The sequence below is a fragment of the Convolutriloba macropyga genome, chromosome 1 (genome assembly GCF_964194025.1).
Source record: "Convolutriloba macropyga chromosome 1, txConMacr16.3, whole genome shotgun sequence".
NCBI classification, from domain to species: domain Eukaryota; kingdom Metazoa; phylum Xenacoelomorpha; order Acoela; family Convolutidae; genus Convolutriloba; species Convolutriloba macropyga.
The window spans coordinates 2643620-2665812 of NC_134468.1; the positions used below are offsets into that span (position 1 = coordinate 2643620).

The following is a 22193-nucleotide window of genomic DNA, read 5'->3' on the forward strand; positions in this document are numbered from 1 at the left end:
TTAACTCTATGAACTTTCACTTTTGTCACAACATATGTCTAAGCGCAAAACTAATGCAACAAGTAAATGGACTGAAGAGAGTTATTCGTCAAAACAGATAGTCTCAGCGAAGATCTCACCTTCCAGAGCATCGGAAAGTTGTTTTTATCTAACATCTTCAAAAACATGTAGAGATGCAAGTTGTTTTGATTACGTTTTCATCATTCGCTTCCCTTTTGAATTGCATCCCTTTTTCCCACTCATTCGCTATAGAAAATTGAGAACACTAAAACACAGAACAGTTTTCTAATTTTTATAAGGAGTAATACGTTTCATCGAATTTTACATGCGAAAGACATTTTCTGATAATTTGATACACAATATTTGATTTTCTCATAAAGTCGCACTGAAAAAAGACAAGCTCTTCTGAGGAAAAAGCTCTTGTTTTCGACCGCCTTTAGTTAATATTATGTCTGGAATTATCGTTTTAACAGAATCCAAAAATTTAAAAGATCTTATAAAACATTCAAGAAACAGTTTTGTAAGATATTGAACGACTCAAATTTAGTAACAGGGAAGCAAAGGACAAAAACTCAAATTAAATAAGACACAGCAAGATCTCATGATCCTCAGGATAGAAGAAAATTCTATGCTTGTTGGTATCCATTAATAATTATGATACCCATACCAGGATGATAAGCAGCTGATGATTTTCAGCAAGCATTTTATTATTTTGGTTTAAAAGAGAAACCAAAAAAAATTAGCAAACCAAAAGAATAGCAAACCAAATTCCACGTTAAAGAAATTTAAGGTAACTTTATTGTGCTGAATCGGAGGTGGTCGAGCAAGCCGATAGGCAAGCAAGCCGAATTTTGAAAATGAGGTCAGGAAGTCGAAGAATAATTTTGGGATACCCGTGATTTAAGTTGCCCCTGGCATGCCAAAATACATCGCCAGTTTATATCTTGCAACGTTTTTTTGTTTTTCAGCTACAATATAGGCAGAGTTGTTTTCATGTAACAACTTAACTTCTAAGAACTTATCTAAGAACATATAATTTAAGCCAATGTTTAACTGGTAAGAAACCTATGAGACGAATAGTTTGATTTCAAGAGTCTTGTAAGCTGAACAGTTAACTTGCAGGAACTTGTAAATCAAATGGTTAACTTTTAAAAATTTGCACGTTTTTGGAAGAAAAACTTGAAAGATGATGCATCGCCCTGCAAGAGCTTGCAAGAAACTTGAAAGTTTTTTTAAGTTAATCATTCGAATTCAATACGGGCAGTGAAAGCTTCGTGAGTTGTTTCACTACTGCCCAGGTTGAGGTGCCAGACCGAAAGTCGATATGTCCATACCGTCCCAGACGAAAAGTGTCTATGTCTAGACCCTCCCAGATGGAAAGTGCCTATGTCGAGACTTTCGTGCGTTTAAAAGTTTTCATGCTGTCGTGCGTTCAAAATTGCCTATGACCAGACTTTAGTGCGTTCCAAAGGAAAATTCGTGCGCTCCCAAATTGATAATATGTGCGTTCATGCCCAGACTATCGTGCGTTCAAAAAACCCTATGTCCAGACTTTCGTGCGTTCAAATTTGCCTATGTCTATACTATCGTGCGTTCAAAGTTGCATATGTCCAGACTATTGTGCGTTCAAAATTGCCTATGTTCAGACTATTGTGCATTCAAAATTGCATATGTCCAGACTATCCAGCGTTCATTTTTTTCCAGACCGTTTAGTTTTGAACGCACGACGCCACCTGGTGCGTTCATTTCGATATGGACATATCGACTTTCGGTCTGGCATCTCAACCTGGGTGTCGGCGGAAAATTGTTTGCACTAACTGCCTGCAGGTTTAAGGTAGGTTAAAATTGTTTTTTTTTCTGAAGTGTAGGAATACTGTAGTCGAAATAATTTCTACAAGGCTGTTCGATTGTCCTTTTTCATCGCCTGCATAAAAAACACATTCCTTCCACTGAAGAGACGGACCTTTTTAGCTGGAAAAGGTTGATCCAGCTTGGGTTCCAGATGGAACTGACCTCTAACCAGATCCAAATCGAAAGCACAAGGGGTATTTCGTCATCAAAAATAAAAGGTCTGGAAATGGGTTCGATTGCTCAAACGTCTTACGATGTTCTGATTCTGTCCAGATTAATGGTCATTTCCGTCTTGGCTTGTCTTATCAGAGGCCATTTACATCTGGGATAGTCTTATCTAGCTTATTTTTTAAGCGCATAAGAGTATGGTCTATAGTTTTTTTCCGTCTGTGAATGGCCTTACAAGAGGTTCAGTCTGTTCAGTCTGAAAACGGTATGATCATAGATTCATGGGAATTTTGTCTCGAGTAAAAAATTCGTACCGCTCTAATAAAAAACAGCTCTAATACATTTTCGGCACAACAAAATTGTATAATTTTGATTATGAATCAGTTTTAAGCGGCCGCCATAAAATTCCATGCAACCAATTAATTGCAATCTCTGCTTGTGTTCTTATCATTTTTCTCTTTCTTATTACACGTTCTTGTACTACAAAACATAACCGCCAGAGACTGCGGTCAGACTACAGTGTTCAAACCGCCAGAAACCGTCTGTCACATCATTATTGAAGTTAAACTTCTTTTCAAACCCATTTAATTAAAACCCAATAATTTAACACCGTATGTATTTAACACTCAGCCATTTAAACCGGATATTTTTTACTCCAAAATTAGTTTTTTATCAATTTTGTTGTCTACCTCGGTGTCTGCATGAACATATAGCAAAGCTAAAACTAAAAGGACTCACAAGAAACACGGCACTAACGAACTTCAAGAGTGCGGCGATACACAGTTTATGTTTGTTTGAAATTGACTAAAGACAAGTCAGTTTTCTCTTGATCCCTCTAATCCAAAATGAACAATTGACAGTTCGGAGGTTTTTTGTGTTGCACTATGATCTGTATCGAAAGATTTCAACGGCTGTTTAAGTCGACAAGTAGTAAAAAGGCACTGTTCAACTGAAAAAATCTAAGCTAGAAGGAAATAACTACCATAGTTTTAGAACATGCATACCCGATTAAATGTTTTTGTCAGCAGCTATGCTGTGCATAATTCATGTTTAAAGGATGTAATACTGTTTTCCCAATTAAAGGTGCCATCATAGAGTTAACTCACAGGATCAACTCCCTCAATTTGTCAAGATATGAGGCTTTGACCGACTTTACTCGGTGAAATCGCAGTGGAACTATTAAAACACAGCTCAAAAAACAATAATTTAAATTATACAATGGCGTTGCAGACTATATTGTATTTAACATGAAAGAATATACCATCTCTCTTGGCTGAGACTTCACTGAAAGGTGACGGAAAGGAGATAAAAAGTGGCAAGTCTGAAAACCCTGAAATCACAAACATTTTTGAAACTAGATTTCTTAAAAGCATAATTTTTAACATCAATCAAAGCTGATTTAATGATAGAAAAACCTCATTGTTCCAAAAAAGAACAGAATAGAGTTTTTTGGCACTCGAGAATATTAATATATCAAAAAAGTGTGGCACTTTTTGATAATTAACGTTTTTGATTTAACGAAAGGCAGCCATATTTTCATAGGGGCTAAAAACTAACCGGGGTTAAAAAATCCCAAATATGGGTAAATGAGAATCGTGTTAACAGTTTTTATGTATGCACTAACGGTCAATTTGGAGAAAGTGGGCAAATAAAGATGTTTTTTGCCATTTTTCCTAAAAAATACGAAAAAAATTGCTGAATTTTTGAATATTTTTGCCACAATTTTAGCCAAAAATTGGATCACATAGTTCAGCATCTCTTTTCCATCTTTAAACTTGAAACCAATGAGACTATGGTTAGCAATTTCGTCACCTTTTTAGCAAAATTGATCATATTTCACTAAAAAGTAAAAAAAATAATATGAAAACAACGGAAGTGATCCTAATGTTCACATAACTTTAAATCCCCGTAACTACTTGGAAAAAGCGAAAATCAACAAAATTTTTTTTAATTTGATTTTCTACGCTAGAAAAAATTTCTAATGACAACCACTCTCAACTCTGTATGATGAATATATCAGTCGGCCAAAACTGACATTTTCCGGGTGAGCCATAACACGAATGAACAGTTTGTCTCAAAAACAGTTAGAGGCAGGCAACCTTATGCTGCGCTAATGAGCAAATTCTTATTTTGGATAACAAAGAGAAACTAGAAAATCGTTCCCGACAAGAAAAAATCTAACTCACAATCCACTGCCCGCGGTCGCTACACGAAGCTGTTTGAAGCTGTTTCGACCGAGTTTCTATAAACATTTTGTTTTTTTTTCAGCTCGTACAAAAAACTTTAATGATGGTGAAAAAATGGAGAAAGGGTGATATTCTTCCAATTAATGCTATGCTTGTCGTCCCCACCATCATTGTTTAGCCTAGTTGTGTTTTTGCAGCTTCCAAGCCTTTCGCAGAGAACCCGAGGAACAAAAAGTTGTCTGTGGCTTCCGAACATGCTAAAAAAAAGAGAACCGGATAATTATATTCTTCCTCCTGTTTCTTCTTTTTTCTGTTGATATGGTTGCAGGAAAAGACAAGTTAAATTTAAATAGTGCAAGATTAAGCTGTTAGTGGCTTAAATACATTCGCTCAACTTTTTAAAAACTTTATGGCTTTCACAAACAATTTGTCTGCTGATACGGCCAAATAGGTCATCGTGCTGAAAAACAAATTTTTATTAGCAACAAACCATTTTGCAAAACTGTGGTTGCATGCAGCGAAAATAACAGAAAATTCTTGCGCTGACAGTCAAATTTATGTCAAACAGCTAGCATTTTAATAAATGTCACAAAATTTCTATTTAGTTAAACACATGACTTTACCTGAGAAATAGTGGGAAAATCTCTTTAGCATCATAAACGTTTATTTAAAAATTGAGTTATTAATTCTGTTCTGGCCAACATTCTGTTCATGTCACAATTAACACTGGACGGTATTGATTTTTGAATATTATTTGCTGCATGCCTAATAAAAATAGACATTTGGATGAAATCTGACGCAAAATGAAAAGATACGCCTGAACGAAGAAAACATTTTATACCTGAACAAAGGAAACTCTTTCATACCAAGGGCAAAAATTGCAACTTTACGGTTGATAATGTAAAACCATCGAGCAACAATAAATAATTCCGTACAATGACCGAGGACATTCAATTTATTTTCTGAAAGTGAAAAATTTCAAAAGAGCAATCATCTTAGGAATTTTGCCTGGATTGAAATTGTGGTTGAACTAGTTTCAAGCAAGTGTTTTAAATGCGAACACTAATAAAATCTAGAGAATTCTACAAAGTTTGACATGTTTTTTTTGCAAGATTAACCAAGTTTTGACCGGGTCCACTAGACGCTTGTAAGTCCAATGGATTTTTTTACCAAGGATCCTTTGATCCTTGAAAAAATTTCCACAAGCCTCATTCTAGGAACTTATTTTACGTTTCTATAGAAACCAAAAGTTTTGTAAATCTTTGTTACCTCCTAAAAAACTAGAAATCTAATTTAATTTCAAAAATTTTAGCTAAAATTATATGCCAGTATTAGGAAACGTTTAGCATACATTTGTTAAACTTGATATGTTAAACTTGCAATAATCAGACCCGTTTTGATATAATTTTGAACCGAACCATTCAGCCTGGCTGCTTTTTTTGCCTATGGAAATATTATATTAAATAAAGAAAAATTATCTTATGATTATCTTATGAAAAATTGTTTTAATTTATCATTTACAATAGGATAGCAAAGTTTGATTAAAAATATGGAAAACTGAAATATATTAAAGAAAATTAGAAAACTTAGATCGAAACAGAGATTTCTAAACCAGCTGTAACTGCAAATAATTGAACCTAGAAGCTTCATAAGTCCAACTTTGACGTTTCTTTTTAAAGATTTTTTGTAAGACTAAAGCATGAGATTTGAAGAAAACAACACCAAAGAAATATCACAAACAATCGCGTTTTGTGATTATTTGATTGAAAGGATGTTGAAATGTTCCAAAACTCTATGGACATATTTTTCTAGTGTCCGAAAATCCACCTGTTCAACAATAAAAAATTTTTTGGTATAATATAAAAGTTACGTATAGCTGTAATATATGTCTGTATCTAAAACTTCTCTCAAATTACTTACCTTAGTTGCCAGTATCCAGATTCTGGGGGCAAATTTAATCGAGTTTAATACAATTGTTCAAAACCCTGTTTCATGGTTAGCATTATAAAAGAGAACATCTGTAATATTTAACAAACTCAGTTCAAATTTGCTTCGTGTTTGGATATATCCGTCACATTTTAACGCAATGCTTTTTTTGAAACAGTGATAGGATTCCTCTTCCCCACGCTACCCGTCACATATGACCCCCATCTCTGTTGCCCACGGTTACTAACAGTGATAGCCAAGAAGGTTTTGATTTGACCGATGCGACCAGTTTTGCAACAACTCATGTAAGTGCTCACAGGGAAAATTATGTCTTTGAATTTGGTTTCAAGTAATTCCTAACTCAATTTGAGCATTAAGGTTTCAGACTAATTGAAAGTTCAAAATCGTGAATAACGGTTACGCTTATCCGTGAATTAGAGTGACAAAAGTTAAGGTTTATTCATCATCTGTGTCCACGATCTACGTAACCATTTTGCATCGGTGAAGAGACAAAACAGTCCCAGAGAAAACAGTCCCGGACAAAACAGTCCCACATTGCAAAATACTCCTTGACAACACAGTCACAGACAAAATAGTCCCAAGAAAGTAGACAAAAGAGTCCCGAAAGAGGCAAAAGAGACAAAATAGTCCGAACTAAAGATAGAGTTAAGTATATTCACAACAATCAAGCAAGAAACCCCTTAAGTTATTCACTTGATTGTAATTCATTGAACAAATATTAAGCTGATTACTACATAGTTTTTACCAAATAAGGTATTTTGAAACAAGTTCATAGTTTAATCCGAATTCCTGTCAATTAAAAACAATGCATTCAGAAGCTTAACTCATAGATCATATGTCTGTTAATTGTTTGTAGATTGTATTTACAATTATTTCGATATCTATTCGGGACTATATTTTGTCTGGGACTATTTTGTCTGCCTTTATTGGACTATTTTGTCTGGGACTGTTTTGTCTGGGAAAATTTTGCACTTTGGGACTGTTTTGTCTGGTACTGTTTTGTCTGTGACTGTTTTGCCCGGACACGGTTGCATCATTAACAAAAGTGACGCAAAGTAAAAGTTGCTGCCGAGAGGTTACCACGGTTGTCCTTGAGTAACCAAATAAACTCTAGTTTGGAATAAAAACTATCAACTCTCACCAATGCTGGCGTACACTGGAGTGATTGAGAAAACTCCCGGCGTGCTAATCTGGTTATTAGAAACTTCGAGTTCGAATCCTCTTATGAAGTGATCTAGAGGTGCGTCTTCAGTCTTTTCCAATGTTCGAGCTCCTACTGTACTACAGTTGCCAGGGGGACTATCTGGTCCCATGCATTCTCCGATGCTCGCGTTGTTGATGTCCCTAGGGGAAAATATCTCTTTGACATGATTGGAATCTATTCTGTCCCCCCCCCCCCCAGTGATTTTTATGACCCCCAGTTACAAATTATAAGTTGTTATATAGCACGTTACTATGTAAAAAATAGCACGTGCGCCTGGGGATCATAAAAGATTTATGCTCACTAAGCTGGGGGGGGGGGGGGGGGGGGGGGGGGGAGGAAGGGGGGTCAGAATAGATCCCATTATTGGTATGATACTGACGAGAATGATCATACTAGCCAAGACCGGGTGGCTATTTTGCAACATCTTTTTAAATTTCGGAGGAAATTTTTGCCAGTCAATTTTGACTTGCAAGATTCTGCCGCAATCTTGCAGGATATCTTGCAGGATAACCAACCATTCGAAGTAGTCTCTGTGGCATCTGGTAATGATTTATTTTGTTTCCAGTGGTTCGAACGTTCACCGTTATTTTTGGAGAAAATCCTCGGCCCGGGCCGTAATTATTTTCAACTAGAGTAATTTTTAACAATCACTCAAGAATTTTGAAAAATAAAATTGGATCTTTTCCGATTGTCCCCCCCCCCCCTCCCAGTACCTTTTGCTCCCACAGTTACAGAGCACGTGCAATTACATTGTAAATAATTATGTAAAAATATGGCACGTGCGTTTCGGGGGTGCAAATAATATGCACCCACTAAGCTGGGGCGGGGCGGGGGGGGGGGGGGGCACAAACGGAAAAGATCTTATTTTAATTTGGTTGGCTGAGCTCATATCTTTCAAGTTTTCACTAGGCTGTTTATCACGAGGATATCTTGAATATGGACGAACTTGAACTGAATTCTTCCAAGTCGGCTACTCAGCTTGTCATAATCAAATCCAGCGGGGAGAACTCCCTCCTCCTCAAAGTCAACATATTGAAGAACGTATCCAGTCTTATTAGAGTCAGTCTCCTGGTCGCCCGCGAGTTCAAAAGAGATGTTGCCTCCATCAGCATCTTTGTAGTAGACTTTGAACCCTACGAGGTAGTGGTCTGACCCGTTTAAGTAATACACTTCCACCCTTTTGATGAATCTGAAAAAAAGAAAAAAAAGCGGTAGTTTGAACGGATGAAACTAATAACGGGTTGCTTGAAAAGCAAGGAAAAACAAACAACCGAATTCAACAACGTAAAGCATCAACTTTTATACGTCTGGAAAACTTTGCTGAAGTTTCGGGAAACATTTTAAAATAAATTTCCAAATCAAACAAATTTCAAAAGAATTTCAAAAAAACTATTTATACATGATGATTCACTTATATTTTGGCCATCCAATTTCGACATAATTCAACAAACTTCACATTGAATAGCTCGGTATTCTCGCAACTTTTAACCTCAAATTGGCGAACGAGTTGTGACATCGTTAGGATTTGAATGGGAAAATTTTCATATCTCGCTGGGAATTTTTCCTGTGAAATGCAAATGTTGATGTACGAATCAGAATGCGACTGCTTTCTCTTCACCTTCAATCTTTTTTTTCCATTTTTTCACCACTCAATCTTCTAACATCGCAATCTTATCACGCCAAGCACTTTCCTAGTTGTCTTGTCTACGTATCCCTATTTTTGGTGTTGGCATTAATTTTTTATCCATAACAAATTTTTTCTGATATAAACTCAATTCCTGATCTGTAATGCTAAGAGTACCAATTACATAAAGCGCCCGGTTTGAACAAACAAGGGGTGAAAAAAGGAACCCGGTTCCTATGTCAGGACTTCATTCTTGTCATATGTGGTCTTGGCCAAAACAGGGAAGACTTTTCTTAAAGAACCTTTATTTCAAAATTTAACTTAATTCAAAAATGTATCCTAACGAATGTACAACGAAACGATAATTGATACGCCTAGTCGAGACATGCAAGAGGTTGACTTTCTTGAATTCTTGGGGTATTTTGGGTTATAATGGGAACCCGTACATAACTCTAAGGCAAATTTAGTACTGAGTCACAGTATAATTCAGGTCACATTTTGCTCTGAATTTGTCTGATTCAGAGCTAATTCAGTGATTCATTCTGAATTATCTTCTGATTCAGGAGAATACAGAATATTTTCTCTGATTCAGAGAAATTCAGAAATCACTTCACAGTTGGTTCTGAAATCTTTCTGAATCAGTGCTAAAACTTAAATATTTTCTGAAATTGTTCTGAATCAGTACTGATTGCCACTGACCCTCAGGTACGGTGAAGAACAAAACTATTTACCCTCTGAACTGATTGACAGAGTAGGGAAACTGGAAGCAATCATGCGGGTCACAGAATGTATGAGCATCGAAGTCGTTGACAAATTCTGAACTGAGGACATTTGCAATGCTCAGTTTATCCCCAGATGCAGTGTGTACACCAACTGCAAACAAAAATCTCTGGCTTTAAACAATTGTGCGATCTAATCTGCTTTGCCCCCCCCCCCCCCCACCTTAGGAGGTTGATATCTTTTACCCATATTGTTGGGTAACAATCAAACCGTACATCTTCAGAAATTTTGAACTCAGTTTAGTGGGTTAAGATTTTTATGCATGGCATTTGGATTTGTACCCGGACTGAACTGCAAGTCAAGATCAGTAATGGGCACGTCAAATTGCAAGTCTACAAGCATATATCAGTACTGTGCACGTCAAATTGCAAGTCTACAAGCATATATCAGTACTGCGCACGTCAAATTGCAAGTCTACAAGCATATATCAGTACTGTGCACGTCTAAAAACAAGTCTGCAAGTCTGACAAGTCTTTGCCAAGACTTGGAATACGCTTGCAAATTGATTCCCAAGTCAAAACCAACTTTTCAAAAACTTAAGAGTGAAAATTTCGAATTCAAAAAATTTTCGCAACGTGCCACGATTTTGGCATTTTTTTGGGCACTTTCCCGGGGTGCTATAAAATGATGCCGGGGGCATACCAAATTGTATATTAGCACCCCAGGTGGTCTATTGAGGGTATTTCAGCATTAATTGTTGGTTTTTCAGGTGTTCTGGGCCGTTTTCAGCCATTTTCAGCCCCTAAAATTGCCGAAATCACCAAATTTATGTACTTTTCAGATGAGCCAAATGTCGAACCTTTCGAACCGAAGCAAAATTGTCAAAAAGCATGCTACTGTGAGGGTTCCCATGATAGCCCGAGGTCCCGTTATTCGACCAATCGTTGATGCACAGCACAATGCAAATTTGAGAGACCCAGAGGAAGACCAGCGTTCCAGCCAGCGTTCCAGCCATAACGGCCAAAGTACTGGCCAAAAGAACTTTGCAGTGCCCCAGTATCAGATCGTTCAGGAGCCAATGCTGCCCTCTGTTAGTTATAGGCTTTTTTAATGAGTTATGTTGATATATCGAGTTATTATAGAACGAGCATTAGCTAACTCGGATCGACTGGGGTGAACTTGCCCCCTGCTCATAGGTTGGTTTTTCGCGAACCACTGATCAATATAAAAAACCATATATATGGTTGTAAAGTTTATTTGAAGGCGGTTTTAGTGAGCCAGGTCTGGTCCCGATTGGTTCAGTAATATGGGAAAAATTCATGGTTTTAGACTCCGTACCCCCGAAAAATGGCTCATGCTCAGTGCTCGTTCGTTAATAACTTTTTGTTGAGTAAAAATTTTGGGCTCAAACTTTGATATGGGTGAGCTCATTAAATGAGCGAACTAAATAAATAGGTTTCAACTAGTTGCAAGCTAATTTCACGAAAAATTCACGAACGAGCTTAAGGTAACATTGGTCGACTGGGGTCAACTTGCCCCTTGCTCATAGGTCGTTCTTTCGCGAACCACTGATCAAATTAAAAAGTCATATATGTGGTTGTAGATTTTATTTTAAGGCGGTTCTAGTGAGCTAGGTCTGGTCCCAATTGGTTCAGTATTTTGGGAATTATTTTTGAGTTCAGACTCTGTACCCCAAAAAATGGCTCATGATCAGTGCTCATTTTGATAGGACTCAGGCAAATTTTGATAGGATTGAGCTCATTATGTGTGCTAACTAAGACAATAGGTTTCATCTAGTTGTGTACTAATTTCACGAACGTCTCAAGGTAACATCGGCCGACTGGGGTCAGCTTGCCCCCTGCTCATAGGCCGGTTTTTCGCGAACCACTGATCAAATTGAAAAGTCATTTACACGGTTGTAAAGCTTTTTTCAAGGCAATTCTAGTAAACCAGTTCTGGTCCCGATTGGTTCAGTATTTTGGGAAATATTCGTATTTTCAGACTCCGTACCCCGGAAAAATGGCTCATTCTCAGTGCTCGTTCGTTAATAATTTTTTGTTGAGTAAAAGTTTTGGGCTCAAACTTTGATATAGGTGAGCTCATTAAATGAGCTAACTAAATTGATAGGTTTCAAATAGTTGTAAACTAAGTTCACAAAAAATTCACTAACGAGCTCAAGGTAACATTGGTCGACTGGGGTCAACTTGCCCCTTGCTCATGGGTCGGTCTTTCGCGAACCACTGATCAAATTAAAAAGTCACATATATGGTTGAAAAGCATTTTTTAAGGCCGTTCTAGTGAGCTAGGTCTGGTCTATATTGATTCAGTGTTGTAGGAAATATTTATGACTTCACACTCTGTACCCTGAAAAAATGGCTCATGCTCAGTGCTCGTTTGTTAATAACTTTTTGTTGAGGAAATATTTTGGGCTCAAATTTTGATATTAGTGAGCTCATTATGTCTGCTAACTAAATTGAGAGATCTCAACTAGTTGCGTACTAATTTCAGAAAAAAAATTACATACGAGCTCAAGGTAACGTGGGTCGACTGGGGTCAACTTGCCCCTTGCTCATAGGTCGGTCTTTCGCGAACCACTGATCAAATTAAAAAATCATATATATGGATTTAAAGCTTTTTTTAAGGCCGTTCTAGTGCGCTACGTCTGGTCCCGATTATTTCAGTATTTTGGGAAATGTTTTTGAGTTCAGACTCTGTACTTCGAAAAAATGGCTCATGCTCAGTGCTCGTTCGTTAATAACTTTTTATTGAGTGAATGTTTTGGGCTCAAATTTTGATTTAACTGAGCTCATTATGTATGCTAACTAACTTAATAGGTCTCAATTAGTTGCGTACTAATTTCACGAAAAAATTTACGGACATCTCAAGGTAACATCGGTCGGCTGGGGTCAGCTTGCCCCCTGCTGATAGGCCGGTTTTTCGCGAACTACTGATCAAATTGAAAAAATATATACATGGTTGTAAAGCTTTATTCAAGGCAGTTCTAGTCAGCTAGGTCAGGTCCCGATTGGTTCAGTACTTTGGGAAAAATTTATAATTTCAGACTCCGTACCCCGGAAAAATGGCTCATGCTCAGTGCTCGTTCGTTAATAACTTTTTGTTGAGTAAAGTTTTGGGCTCAAACTTTGATATGGGTGAGCTCATTAAATGAGCTAACTAAATTGATAAGTCTCAACTAGTTGCAAACTAATTTCAGGGAAAAATTCACGAACAAGCTCATGGTAACATTGGTCGACTGGGGTCAACTTGCCCCTTGCTCATAGGTCGGTTTTTCGCGAACCACTGATCAAATTAAAAAGAGATATGTATAGTTGTTAAGCATTTTTTAAGGTCGTTCTAGTGAGCTAGGTCTGGTCTATATTGATTCAGTATTTTGGGATATATTTATGACTTCACACTCTATACCCTGAAAAGATGGCTCATTCTCAGTGCTCGTTTGTTAATGACTTTTTGTTGAGCAAATATTTTGGGATCAAATTTTGATATGAGTGAGCTCATTATGTGTGCTAACTAAATCGATAGGTCTCAACTAGTTGCGTACTAATTTCACAAAAAAATTTACATACGAGCTCAAGGTAACATTGGTCGACTGGGGTCAACTTGCCCCTTGCTTATAGGTCGGTCTTTCGCGAACCACTGATCAAATTAAAAAGTCATATATATGGTTGTAAAGCTTTTTTTTAAGGCCGTTCTAGTGAGCTAGGTCTGCTCCCGATTGGTTCAGTATTTTGCAGAATTTTTTATGAGTCCAGACTCTGTACTTCGAAAAAATGGCTCATGCTCAGTGCTCGTTCGTTAATAACTTTTTATTGAGTGAATGTTTTGGGCTCAAATTTTGATTTAACTGAGCTCATTATGTGTGCTAACTAAATTAATAGGTCTCAACTAGTTGCGTACTAACTTCACGAAAAATTTCACGAATGTCTCAAGTTAACATCGGTCGACTGGGGTCAGCTTGCCCCCTGCTCATAGTTCGGTCTTTCGCGAACCACTGATCAAATTAAAAAGTCATATACATGGTTCTAAAGCATTATTCAAGGCAGTTCTAGTGAGCTAGGTCTGGTCCCGATTGGTTCAGTATTTTAGCAATTATTTATAATTTCAGACTCCGCACCCCGGAAAAATGGCTCATGCTCACTGCTCGTTCGTTAATAACTTTTTTTGAGTAAAAGATTTGGGCTCAAACTTTGATATGGGTGAGCTCATTAAATGAGCTAACTAAATTGATGGGTCTCAACTAGTTGCAATCTAATTTCACGAAAAACTCACGAACAAGCTCAAGGTAACATTGGTCGACTGGGGTCAACTTGCCCTTTGCTCATAGTTCGGTCTTTCGCGAACCACTGATCAAATTAAAAAGTCATATATATGGTTTTAAAGCTTTTTTAAGACCTTTCTAGTGAGGTAGGTCTGGTCAATATTGTTTCAGCAATTTGGGAAAGAATTATCACTTCACACACCCTGTACCCTGAAAAAATGGCTCATGCTCAGTGCGCGTTCGTTAATAACTTTTGTTGAGCAAATATTTTGCGCTAAATTTTGATATGAGTGAGCTCATTATGTGTGCTAACTAAATTGATAGGTCTCAATTAGTTGCGTACTAATTTCACAAAAAAAATTTACATACGAGCTCAAGGTAACATGGGTTGACTGGAATCAGCTTGCCCCTGCTCATAGGTCGGTCTTTCGGGAACCACTGATCAAAATAAAAAAACATATACATGGCTGTAAAGCTTATTTCAAGGCGGTTCTATTGAGCTAGGTCTGGTTCCGATTGACTCAGTATTTTCGGAAATATCCATAATTTTAGACTCTGTACCCCGAAAAAATGGCTCATTCTCAGTGCTCGTTCGTTAATAACTTTTTGTTTCTTTGATTTTGTCGGTGTTTTTGTATTTTTTGGTCGCTTGCGGCCAATTGAGTGTTGACAGACCACGATTTCCTCTGAGCTTTTAGACTGAGTTGAGGCTTTTTGTGGCGTTTTCCCGGCTTTTTTAGGCGTTTTCGGGACCCATTTTGAACGTTTTTTTGGCCATTTCTGACGTTTTTTCGGCTATTTTTGACGGTTTTTAGTCAATTTCTGACGTTTTTTTTGGCTATTTTTGACGGTTTTTGGACCTATTTTGGACGCTTTTTCGGCCATCTCTGACGTTTTTTTTTCGGCTATTTTTGACGTTTTTGGGACCTATTTTGGACGTTCTTTAGACGTGCCAAGTCTTGGCCGTGACCTGCATTTAGACTTGCACGTCTAGGCCAAGACTTGCATTTAGACTTGCACGTCTAGGCCAAGGCTTGCATTTAGACTTGCACGTCTAGGCCAAGGCTTGCATTTAGACGTGCACGTCTAGGCCAAGGCTTGCATTTAGACTTGCACGTCTAGGCCAATTATACTGACAAGTGTAAAAAATGACATGATCATAGCTCTGAATCAGTACTGATATAAGACTTGCAGTTTGACGTGCCGAGTACTGATATTGACTTGCCGTTCAGTCCGAGTAATAGTTACATGACTCTGCTTGAAGTCACTGAGAACTTCTGCCGTTTATCGAGAACTGCGATTCGCTTCGAGATATTAAGTTAGAATTTTGAAGTGACTTCTGCAGAGTCACGTAACCATGCTTAAGACACGAAACGCGCACGTTTTAAAATGACGAAAGTCAACGAAAGTTAAATTCTTTTTTTGGCCACCTAAAAACTTCTGGCATTTTAACTTCTGGCAGTGCAGACATTCGGCCTTTTGAAATGTACACGCGGTTATTTTAACAACAACTGAGTTGCAGCAGAGATGTTAATACATAGTAACGTGCACTATATATAGGGCTAGCGTGTAAACTGCCTGCTGTAGTTTGTTTATACAAATTAATATATATAGATTTAGTATGTGTGTGGTTTTAGCTGCAGTTTTTTGAAAATGAACGCAGAGTTCTTGCGGATTAAATTATTTGCAATTTTTTCCTGAAAATATTCCATTATTTTGTGCTTCTAGAAAAATACAATTGAAATTAATTAGGGTTATTTTTCGTGTATAATAGTAATGCAAACGACTCACTTTCTGGCACTGATTCGTACTCAATTTGGTAAGTCATGTTCCCATCCTGTGAGCAAGAGAGTCGTGCACCGTTGGCTGAAAAACAGACAGCTATGAAGAAAGAGTATTCATGGCAAAGTTTCTTTAAATCAACATTGAATCAGAATTCCCAAATTTTCGGAGAACAAAGCGAGCTAATATTAATGATACCCGGAAAAATTGTTCAATTCACACACAAAAAGAACAGAGTGGAAAATCATAAAATCTTAAAAGTTTTGAAATCTTGAAGAGCTTAGAAAAGCTTTAATATGAGGGAAGTTTGCGTAGTGAATGTATGCAAAAATATAGAACTCGGAGGTTGATAGCAGAGTAAATCAGCGCTTAATCAGTCTACAGACATTCTGTTTTTTAGGATGTCCAATACTGTGTTCAATTCACAATTCACACTAACCAGTCTGATTCTTGAGTAAAATTTATTTCATGGAAAATAAATGCGTTAGCTTGCTTAATTGCCTGCAAACTATGCTCAGACTCAGACTATGAGTATTATGGTCAGACTTCTTTTTGGGGTATGAGAAATTCTAAGACTATACAGGACTAGCCTACACAAGTTTAGCCAGGGCGAATTAAGCGACATCAATAAAATCATAATCAAGAAAAACTGCGCATAAAGAAACTCAAAATATTCTGGAGATGCAATTTTTCAAAACTGAATTAAATTTTTAACTCTTGAAATGTCCAGGTCTAATTAGATACTTATGAAAAGACAAAGCTCGAGTAGAAGTCTTTTCCTGGGCCCATCATTGGTCTTTTCACAGTTCTGCTTTTTTGCGATTAAAATTTTAAATGCAATTTTTCAGAAGGAAAAACAATCTGCATAACGCCGAATTTTTGTCATGGCTAATGTGACTAAACCCAATACACTTAAGCTGGCAGGTTTCATTGCATCATGTAATGTGGTAATGTACTCAAGCTGCCATAACTCTTTATCTTAAGATTTGACAGAAAATTTGAGGCTTTTGGCAGTTTTGCAACTGTTTCGTAAGTTAGACTGCTTTGGTGCAAAGCTATTTAGTCTTGCTCCAGTTCTGCTTCTGTATGTACAGAAACTGAAGAAAAAAATAAAAATTTCGAAAAGACGTGAAAACCCATGAAAAGGTATTAACTTTAACTAGAAAGCTCGACAGTGTAATTATAGTCGATTATGACCCCCCTACTAGACTTTTAACTCATTTCTTAAGTGGAGACATAGGCCTGAGCGCGCTGCTTCAGCATGGAAAAATTCTGAGACTCGAGTCCGGGAGGCATTTTTATTGTGTGCCAGCAACTCAGCTGCATAGTTCACAATTGAACCGAGCCTTCCAAATTTTTTGGCTTGCAAGGTGCTTAGAAAATGGGCCACCCTAGAGACTTTCGGAAACCAGCTACTTTCAAAGAATCTGAAAAAACGGCACATCCTAAAAGATCTGAAAGAGTCTTAAAAGCGTGCGGCTTCTATTGCAGACAGTGTAATTTTCAAGGACAGTGCATTTTCTTTGAAAGATGTCACTACAATCTTGAAACTGTTTATCACGAAAATTAATTCTGTTAAAAAATTTTTCTTAATATAAAAATTTTGTTCATATGAAAATGAACAACCGTGTATCACTAAAGATCATTGGTATTTATTACAAAAGTCAGGACTAACTTTTACTTAAAGGAAATTCGATCAATTTTTCACACAGACTGACCCTTAGGTGGTCTCTGCTGTTGTTAGTAATCGTATCGCAATATGTTCTTCGACTGTAAATCTATTCAACTTCTATCAACAATTGAAAGTTGATTGCTAATCTAAAAAACTTATCATCACAAAGCAATTCAGAACATTCGTTTCTGTGATATTCTCTTAGAATATACTTCGAAAATTTGTTTTGCAAACGTCAATTTTTCCAATTTGAGATAAATTTTGCGTCTGAAATGCCTCCTGCAATTGTTGCACAAAATTACCGAATTGCTTTGATTGGTTTTCACGGCGCGAAGGACCCCTTTATTTTTCAGTAGTCAAGACAAAAAGGCATTGACAAATTTGATTATTACAATGAATTTGGAGAGCTTTTTTGGCCGAATGAAGTTTAAAATCAAATTGAAATGGGAAATCAAATTTGATCAAACAGAAGTGATGAAACAGAAATCTGTTAAAGGTATGTATAAATAATTTGCCGCCCATCTGCTTTTCACAACAATGAACAAAATTGCCACCTGTCTAGGTGAAAACAAAATGAAGTGAATTATAATCACACCAAATATAACGAAGACAATGGAATAATGAACCAAATAAATTATGAATATATCATATTCATATAATATTTCCCCCTTTTCTAACAAATTTTAGACGAATAAAAAAATAAAAAAAAAGTTCAGAAAATTAGTAATTATTCATCGGTCATATTGTATAGATGATATTATCTAGTGTTTAGAAGTATGAAAGTGAGTTTTGTAATGATTTAAATTTTCGATTGTAAATCTTAACTGTCGTTACTTCGCTCTTCGGCCTCTTTGGCTATTTTTGCCCATTAAACGTAGGTGTCAATAAACGTAGTGTCATTCATTGGATTGTTATTGCTCTCAGTTAACGACTAGCAATTTTTTGTTTTGTTTTCTAAAACAAAATGAGCAGCAATTTTTGATCGAGTGTTTTCTCACTTGTTTTGGCACGTCTTCGTTTGGCGTATACTGCCGATTCGGGGACTTTCTTTCTTCACATGCACCGAATTTAGCAATATCAGAGTCTCTAACTCATACCAGACATCTAGATTTTTTTCGTCCGTTTTTGATATTGATATTGTTAATTGTCAGTAAAAAAAGAGGTATTTATTTGAGTTTTTTCGCAAGCACTTGATTTTGGTACAAATGTAGTGCAATAAATACTTAATTGTTCACATTTTCGGGCTTGCAGTTTTTGTAGTGCGATTTCTGTGCTATTAGATGAATGAATGCTGATGACAGATAATTGCTTTTGAGGTGAAGTAACTTTTTGAATTGCTAATAAAGTTTACGACGCAACTTTATCGGTTCATTTTGAGAAAGATAATTAGTTAAGTGCGGCATTAGCTGGGCGAAAGTATTAATTGCAGCTAAAATTAAGATTTTTGAGGCAATCTGTGATATAGTATGAATTCGTATGGATGGGGCTATCGATTTGGGAGTACCAAATCCTTTTAATTTGTTATATAATCTAGTTCAATTTCATCAGTTTTCTGTTCTTATTTGTTCATTTCCCGTTTGGAAATCAAATCTTCATCAATTCATGCTTGTTTACATATTTTCCTGAATAAGTGTTTGTTCATACTGTCTAGCTATTCCGTTTCCCTCAACTTGTACTTTTTAGTATGATCAAATTGCTGATCACATTCTGTTAGTCTTAATTTAATCATTCTTGTCGAATCTGAATTCAAGTTTGGTTGCCTCTCTTTCAATCCGAAATTCGCCCTGCGAATTACTCAATTTCCCAATATTAGAAAAAGCCTCATTTCGCTCAGCAAAGTGTCAGCTTGGAAATTAAAGCTAATTTAGCAGCGCTAATAGCACTCATAATTACAACTCAGAAGAACCTATTTTCAAAATACAAAATTAATAGTGAATTCACTCCGCGAAATAGCCAACAATTTTGTGAAGACAAAACTCCTAAACTGGCACCGCAAATTCAATCTGAGTACAGTAAGGAAATCTGTATGACATGGCGCAGTCAGCTTGCGAATCTCGGAAGACACCACTGTCAATAGAGCCATTTTGGGAACGGCCTACTTCAGATCCCTCAATACGCTGGGAGAAGTGGCGCATTCAAGTAAAACTTGCAATCCTTGCACGAGAGAACATCACGTTGGATACACTTCTCCAACCAAAACCAACAAATTTTTCGACTACCTGTTGAGCCGAAATATGAATTGGCCATCGAAGATACGGAGAGAGACCGACAAATCAGGAACAGTCAACTAAAGCTTCAATGGGAATCGAAATGCCAAAAAATAACGGAGGTAGGCGTTTTGTGTGGAGAACAACCGTGGCATCTATGAGACCAAAAATGTGTTTGTGTTCTGCATCTCAGTATTGGAACAGAGGGAAGACATCTTCTAACACAAAATTCCCGCATGATAACATCTACGATCTCACTACCATCAAACTCTGGGAGAAGATGGGAATAGCTTTCATTCGTCCCAGAAATATCACCTTTGATCGCTCTGTGTTTTCTCCAGGAAGCAGAAAAAGGGTGAAACTCTAGAACAATTCTACAGTGTTTAGAATGAATTGGCAGAAAATTGTGACTCCGAAAATCGAGAAGAGCTGATAATCAGAGACATCTTCATCACGAATATGTTGGATGATGATATTTAACGTAAACTCAACCGTGACGCAGTCAACCCAGAAAGAGCCCTCAGTATAGCTGTAAATATGGAGATGGGTCATTAAAATCAACAACGAATCTCATCCAACAACAACAAAAACAGCGCAACTGGCAGTGAAATCATTGCAAAACAACCTTTCATTAGATTTCGCGGCGCGAATGCACGCGGAAATCAATCAGGCAGAGTAGCAGTCAATCGAGCAGCGATTGGTCAGTGTAGAGGATGTGGCCAAATTTGGACCACAACACAACTTCAGGTTTTCCCTGCACTGGGTAAGAAATGCAATCATTGTGGTCTACTCAAACACTTCGCAAAGGTATGTCGGAAAAAATTAAATAATACACGAACCTCTCGTCAAGATAATCGCATCACTAATGTAGAAAGTGCAAAAACTACAGAACAAAACATACATTCGGAGAATCAAAATGTCAATTATATAAACTATGATGACCAATTTAATTCTGACTACGATTCTTCAGACGATAATTACGTCGCAATGGTAGAAAGTATTAACACACCACCTATTGAACTTCAATACATGACGATAACAATTGAACCCACAGAGTGTCATTTGCTCCTCAATTCTGGTAGTGGTTGCACTATTATCAATATGTCACTTGCCAAAGAAAATAATGTTTAATTGTGCGCAATCACAATGGTCGGAGAAAAAACCGCTCAAACTGAAATCTTTTTCTAATGATTTAGTCGAAATATTAGGAACATTAAAAACGCTAGTTCGTTGCAATGATTGGAAAATTGAAAAGAGCAAAAATCACGGTAGTTGCAGACGGTTTTAGACCCATTCTTGGACGTGATCTTTTTGATCAATTGGGGATAACAATTTCACAAAAACCTTGCTCGAACATACATATAAACAACATCGAAACTCCTTGTGCAATAAAAAAATCACTGGTAAAAGAATTTCCGGAACTGATCTCAAGAATAGGAAAATCGAAACATCATACAGTTAATTCAAAATTTCACAGAAATTATCGTGTCACGCACCAAAAAGGGAGAAAAGTACCAATCCATCTTCAACCAAAAGTAAAAATTGAACTCAAAAAATTGTTAAATGAAGGACATTTCGACAAATTAACAAACTGTTCTTACCAGTTTTTCATATCTCCAATAGTTATAACAGTCAAAAAATATCAATCAATCAAAATAGGTTTAGACTCCAAAATCTTGAACAAAGCTATTCATGAAAACAAGTACCAGATGCCCAATATCGACTCGCTAATTCAAACGATCTCACAAACACTGTCAACTGCACCGCAAGAAACAGCTTACTTTAGGACACTTGATTTGCAGTATGCTTATAGTCAATTAAATTTACATAGCGATACGGCCCGCCATTGTAACTTTAATTTAGTAAGCGGAGATATGACCGGACTTATCGTTTCAAAACAAAATTTTACGGATTAGCGGAAATGCCAGCCGATTTTCAAAAAGCAATTGGTTGTACAATCGCTGGCCTCACCAATACATTAAGTTTTCTAAACGATATATTGATAGTAAGTAGAGGCAAAATCGAAAAACATCTCGACCTCGTACAAAAATGCTTAATAAAATTAGACCAAGAAAATCTTCGAATCAATCTTGCAAAATGCCATTTTGCAAAAGATAAAATCGAATGGCTCGTGCACAGCATCACTCAAACAGGCATAACACCATTATCAAGTGAAACTGATGCAATCAAAAAATTATCGTCACCTTCAAATTTCAAAAAACTGTGATCTTTTATGCGATCAGTTTTTCTTCTGGGAAAAATTTATCCCCAATATATCGCAATTGTGTTTTCCACTCAGGCCCATTCTTAAGAAAAATACAAAATTTATTTAGCCAGACGAACATGAATAACAATTCAAGCTGATAAAAAGAAGATCGCTTAAACAACGGAAAATAAACATTTTAACCCCCATCTAGAAACAAGTATAAAATGCGATGCGTCACGTACAGGTTTGGGTTGTGCATTAGAGCAAAGAACTCCAAACGGTTGGCACACCGTAGCTTTTGAATCACAATTTTCTGTAGAAGATCGGTATAGCATTACTGAGCTTGAATT

General features: G+C 36.9%; 1 protein-coding gene across 1 annotated transcript in view; it reads right to left on the reverse strand.

The window, feature by feature from the left end:
- The window catches only part of LOC142344758 (uncharacterized), a 49490-nt gene that overhangs the window by 17105 nt on the left and 10192 nt on the right, over positions 1-22193 (reverse strand). Inside the window, exons 2-5 of the mRNA XM_075396663.1 lie at positions 15768-15842; positions 9712-9853; positions 8303-8545; positions 7294-7496 (exon numbers count right to left, since the gene is read on the reverse strand). Of these exons, the coding sequence (XP_075252778.1) occupies positions 7294-7496; positions 8303-8545; positions 9712-9853; positions 15768-15842 (663 nt within the window). The remainder of the gene's footprint in view (positions 1-7293; positions 7497-8302; positions 8546-9711; positions 9854-15767; positions 15843-22193) is intronic.